This window comes from Oncorhynchus mykiss, chromosome 25, assembly GCF_057628025.1.
Source record: "Oncorhynchus mykiss isolate SJ-2025 chromosome 25, ASM5762802v1, whole genome shotgun sequence".
NCBI lineage: Eukaryota > Metazoa > Chordata > Actinopteri > Salmoniformes > Salmonidae > Oncorhynchus > Oncorhynchus mykiss.
In genome coordinates, this window is record NC_143046.1 from 91,160,277 (window position 1) to 91,166,276 (window position 6,000).

Below are 6,000 nucleotides of genomic sequence, written 5' to 3' on the forward strand. Positions count from 1 at the left end.
GTTAATTTTGTCTTTGACTTAATAAGTAAAATATATTTTGAGTAGTAAAACAGGGAAACAACGAGTGCCAGACAGTTCTCATTAGAAAATACCAGATGGGGGCTTTGTTTACTACTCACCAGTGTTTGGAATACATTGAGCTCGTTGATAAAACACCATGGGATGCCTTTTTCACACTGAGAATTATTTGTCAAAGGTGGTTCTGTGTAAACTGCCGTTTCCAGCTTTTGAACAAAAAGTTTGGTGTCACTTCGAAATGCAAATTTTTGGGGGACCATTAAAATAATATCAAATTTGTTCAGAAATACAGTGTAGACATTGTTAATGTTGTAAATTACTATTGTAGCTGGAAACAGCAGATTTTTTATGGAATATCTACATAGGCGTACAGAGGCCCATTATCAGCAACCATATATATATAATAGCGTGGTCTACCTTATCAAAAGCTTTGGCCAAGTAAATAAAAATAGCAGCACAACATTGCTTAGAATCAAGGGCAATGGTGACATCATTGAGGACCATTAAGGTTGCAGTGACACGTCCATAACATGAGCAGAAACCTGGTTTCTGAAATAGCGAGAGCCTATTGGTGCGTTCACGCAAGTATTTGCATATTTCCGTTAGGGAACTCCGAGTCTGTGAAGTGTCCTTGCACTCATTATAAACAACGTATTTCTGTTTTACATTTGCAACGAGTAATGTCTACAAAAATGTGTCTTCTCTGTTCGTAACATATTCTAGTTGTAGAAACAGAAAACTGTATTGAAATGAAATGTTTTATCAATAAGAAAATGTGAAAAATATCGGCCAAAATCCATCTTATCCCACTTCAAGCCACTGGACTTCCCCTCACCACCTTATATGGTAGTGAGTGGAAACGCCAACTAGATGCTTCACATTTATACATCCGGTGAAATATCTGTCTCATTATTCTATCTGTACTTCAACCTAGACATTGACCCGGAAGTTATTTTGGTAACCTTGGGAATTCTTCCGGGATTTCTTTAATCAACATGGCTGCTTCGTAAAGCAACTTGTATGTTTCCGTTAACTACATGCACGCATTTTATTGATAGTTGTAGGTAAATATTTGCACTTAAACTATTAGAGTAAGCAGTCGATTGTCAGTCAGTATGTTTCAAGTTATTACCAGAAGTACCCCGGTAATCCGGCTTCTCGCCCCCCGTGGAGCCGTGCTTGTGGAGGCTGTCCGGGGTAGGAAGACCCGCACCGACCCAAAGGCCAAATCCAAAGAGGGGCGCATCAAAACGCCACCTCCTGTCGACCCGGTGGAGATGGTGGTCCTCAGGGAGAGATTCACAGAATATGACCTGATCATGAGAGCGCTGAGGTAAGACTAGACCAATGCACGTTTATGTTTCAGACGTGGTGTGTTTCAGGACAAAATCTTAAGATTAAATCTAAGGTTACTGATAGTTAGTTCTGCATAAAAGTGAAATTGTCTGACTGATCAGTTTTAGTACTGATAATAGACAACGTTAGCTACCTTGCTTTCAGTTATCCCATTCATAGTCATAAAGATAAAAAATGGCGTATTTTTGTAGGCACTAACTCCGCTATGGTTAGTAAACTAGACCAACGAAAAAATCACAGCAAGGGAGAAGTTGCCATATTTATACAGTAAACACTTTTTCCATAACGTTATTGAGCCAATGAATATCATAGTAACTTGTAATGACGTTAGACTCTACATGTGGGTTTCCTCAAAAATGATTATTATTGCAAGATATGACATCATAAAGGAATTTAAATGTGGCAAGAGAAAATATCATTTGCCCTCATTAAACTCACCAGATCATTCTCCATCAATGGATGTCCGTTTAACTCGTCGACTGATATGATTAACTTCTCCGCAATAAGGCACGAGGGGGTGTGGTATATGGCCAATATACCACGGCTAAGGGCTGTTGTTAAGCATGATGCAGCCGTTAGCTGTGGTATATTGTCCATATACCACAATCCCCGGGTGCATTATTGCTATTATAAACTGGTTACCAACATAATTGGGACAGTAAAGTACTTATTTAAAAATACTTTAAAATACTACTTAAGTAGTTTTTTGGGGTATCTGTACTTTACTATTTAAATGTATGGCAACTTTTACTTCACTACATTCCTAAAGAAAATAATGTACTTTTTCCTCCATACATTTTCCCCGATAACCAAAAGTACTCATTACAGTTTGTCAGGAAAATGGTCCAATACACTTATCTAGAGAACATCCCTGGTCATCTTTACTGCCTCTGATCTGGAGGACTCACTAAACAGAGAACATCCCTGGTCATCTCTACTGCCTCTGATCTGGAGGACTCACAAAACAGAGAACATCCCTGGTCATCCCTACTGCCTCTGATCTGGTGGACTCACTAAGCAGAGAACATCCCTGGCCATCCCTACTGCCTCTGATCTGGGGGACTCACTAAACAGAGAACATCCCTGGTCATCCCTACTGCCTCTGATCTGGAGGACTCACTAAACAGAGAACATCCCTGGTCATCCCTACTGCCTCTGATCTGGTGGACTCACTAAACAGAGAACATCCCTGGTCATCCCTACTGCCTCTTATCTGGTGGACTCACTAAACAGAGAACATCCCTACTGCCTCTGATCTGGAGGACTCACTAAACAGAGAACATCCCTGGTCATCCCTACTGCCTCTGATCTGGAGGACTCACTAAACAGAGAACATCCCTGGTCCTTCCTACTGCCTCTGATCTGGAGGACTCACTAAACAGAGAACATCCCTGGTCCTTCCTACTGCCTCTGATCTGGAGGACTCACTAAACAGAGAACATCCCTGGTCATCCCTACTGCCTCTGATCTGGAGGACTCACTAAACAGAGAACATCCCTGGTCATCTTTACTGCCTCTGATCTGGAGGACTCACTAAACAGAGAACATCCCTGGTCCTTCCTACTGCCTCTGATATGGAGGACTCACTAAACTCAAATGCTTTGTTTGTAAATTCTGTTCTGAGTGTGCCCCTGGCTATCCGTAATTCAATTTTTTTTTTAAATAAAAGGAAATTGTTCCGTCTGGTTTCCTTAATATAACGAAGTCAAAATGATTTATACTTTTACTTTTGATACTTAAGTATATTTAAAACCAAATACTTTCAGACTTTTACTCAACTTATTTGACTGGGTGACTTTCACTTTTACAGAAGAAGGGTTTTTGGGGAGTTTTCAGTATGGAGAACACAGAAAGGCGGTTATAATGTTGTTGTCCATGAATGAGGTTGTGATTAGTGTGACGTGGTTGTCAGGCTGGAGTTCAAGGAGGAGATGCTGAGGAAGAGGTATGAAGAGGAGGTGGGCTCCCTGGCGGAGGAGAGGGCGAAGCAGGAGGCGGAGGAGCACCGCTCCCTCATGACCTGGAACCAGGAGGAGAATCTCCGCATGCTCAAGATCAGGTCAGGAAGGAACGGGACATTCCCAAATGATTTGTCCCAAATGGCACCCTATTCCCTACGTAGTGCAGAGCACTTTTCACTGCCCCTTTCATGTCCACCTCCATCAAATAATCCATAAAGCTTAATGGGAAATGATGTCTGTCTTGTATTCACATTCTCTTTCCCTCCTCTCTTTCCCTCCTCTCTCTCTCCCTCCTCTATCTCTCCCTCTTCTCTCTCTCTCCCTCTTCTCTCTCTCTCTCCCTCTTCTCTCTCTCTCTCCCCCTCCCTTCTCTCTCTCCCTCCCTCCCTCCTCCCTCTCCCTCCCTCCCTCCTCCCTCTCCCTCCCTCCCTCCTCCCTCTCCCTCCCTCCCTCCTCCCTCTCCTCTCTCTCCCCTCTCTCTCCCTCTTCTCTCTCTCCCTCCTCTCCCTCCTCTCTCTCTCCCCCTCCTCTCTCTTGTTCTCTGCCTTTAGGGAACTGAGAGTTCAGAAAGAGGTGGAAGCTGCTGAGGTCAAGAAGACAGAGGCAGCCATTCTGCGAGAGCAGGCCATGGAAAGCTTTGTTAAAGAGAAGGGAGAGGAGATAATGCGGATTCAGGTATGTAGAGTTTTCATCAACCTTTTGAAAGCCAAAGTTACGTTTATTGACCTTGTTGTAAACAAATGCGGCGCCATGTTGGCGGAAGTTGTTTCCCTCTGAAACTAGAATGTTGTAGTGTCATGTCAATGTCTCAACTCTCTACATACATGGCTTTGTTCCAGGAGGAGGCCAAGAGCTTCATCAACCTGGAGAACCTGGACCAGCGTATTGAGGAAGCCCTGGACAACCCTAAGAACTATAACTTTGCCATCGACAAAGATGGCCGCGTGGTGAAGAGGACTGTGCTGCAGTGAGAGAGACTGAGGATGGCTGGAAGTGTAGCGTGAAGTTGCCCCTAGACTCTGATCTGGATTCAGTTTATCCTTTTCCCCCACTATGGTTCAGGTTAGGATTGTGGGAATGGAAGCTGATTTCGGATCTATACCTAAGGGAAACTTCACCTCGGAGCCTTGGCTAGAGGCCTCAGAGGAGACTGGCAAGATAGTGAACTCGTTTGACATTGTATGCGGGTCACGACTGACTGATCTACAAATCACCTTGCATCATAAATGACTACTCATTATTATTTGTAGATCAGTCAGTCCGTCACAATGCTCTGGAACACGGGCAGCGTGGCCTTTTCTCATTCCTCCACCCTCTCTCCTCTGTGACCCGGAAACCGTTAAGAAAGTCAATATATATAAAAAATATTGAAAAAATACAAAGAGTTCGTGGGCGTGTTTTTATTTTTTTTTACCCTCGCAGGTGTCGTCTCCTTCAGACATGAGCGGATGTTGAGCACGTTAACCAGCATCTCTGTCGATTCGTTAGTAGGCAAACAGAAGAGGCCTCCTCCCCTCCTCGATAGCCACTTTTCATTGATTATAGGCATGTGTATTCTACCGGAGTCCTTCACTGAACAGTTGTGATATCTGCCCACTTGGAAACAGCTGTTGTTTTGTCAGCGGAGAAAAGCATGGACACGTTTAAAAACAACTTGCTACTTATCCTTTATCTAGAAAATGTCTTGCTCAACCATGATGTGGTTAGCTGGGGTGTAGTCATTTGTCCAAGCCCTAGCAAATTGTGGCGTTTATGTTAGTAATGGGGGGGGGAGGTGGAATCGATAGTTACGTATCGCAATGTTATTTTTGATGATATTACACAGTGTACAAAACATTAGGAACACCTACTCTTTCATTGACATAGACTGACCAGGTGAATCCAGGTGAAAGCTATGATCCCTTATTGATGTCACTTGTTAAATCCACTTCAATCAGTGTAGATGGGAGGACACGGGTTAAAGGAGGACTTTTAAGCCTTGAGACACTTGAGACCGGGATTAGAGTCAACATGGGGCCAGCATCCCTGTGGAACGCTTTCGACACCTTGTAGAGTCCATGCCCCGACGAATTGAGGCTGCTCTGAGGGCAACTCAATATTAGGAAGGTGTTCTTAATGTTTTGTACACTCGCTGTATAGCGTTACTGTAAAAGGCCTGTAAGTTGCCTCAGAACTCCGTTCATCCTGTAGCTTTCTCTCCATCTTCTCCATCTTTATTTCCAATTTATTAAAAAAAACGTGTTTTTCTAATGTTCTCTCTTGCCTCGGCAGCAGACATACCAATATGTTTGGCAAGGTCCCTCACTATGGTGATCGTATCGTGACCAATATGTTTGGCAAGGTCCCTCCCTATGGTGATCGTATCGTGAGGCCCCTGACCATTCACAAACCTAGTTTCTATTAGACAAATTCAGATAGGTCCCTCACTATGGTGATCGTATCGTGACCAATATGTTTGGCAAGGTCCCTCACTATGGTGATCGTATCGTGACCAATATGTTTGGCGAGGTCCCTCACTATGGTGATCGTATCGTGACCAATATGTTTGGCAAGGTCCCTCACTATGGTGATCGTATCGTGACCAATATGTTTGGCAAGGTCCCTCACTATGGCGATCGTATCGTGAGGCCCCTGACCATTCACAAACCTAGTTTCTATTAGACAA

The 6,000-nt window shown here is 43.6% G+C and overlaps 1 protein-coding gene across 1 annotated transcript; it reads left to right on the plus strand.

Moving 5' to 3' along the window:
- The first annotated feature begins 178 nt into the window (after positions 1 to 178).
- mrps26 (mitochondrial ribosomal protein S26) lies at positions 179 to 5,586 on the plus strand. The gene is made up of 4 exons (XM_021585451.3): positions 179 to 1,351; positions 3,287 to 3,433; positions 3,887 to 4,010; positions 4,175 to 5,586. The coding sequence occupies exons 1-4, from the start codon at positions 1,134 to 1,136 to the stop codon at positions 4,304 to 4,306; spliced, it is 621 nt and encodes a 206-aa protein (XP_021441126.1). The 5' UTR covers positions 179 to 1,133; the 3' UTR covers positions 4,307 to 5,586.
- The last annotated feature ends 414 nt before the right edge of the window (positions 5,587 to 6,000 follow it).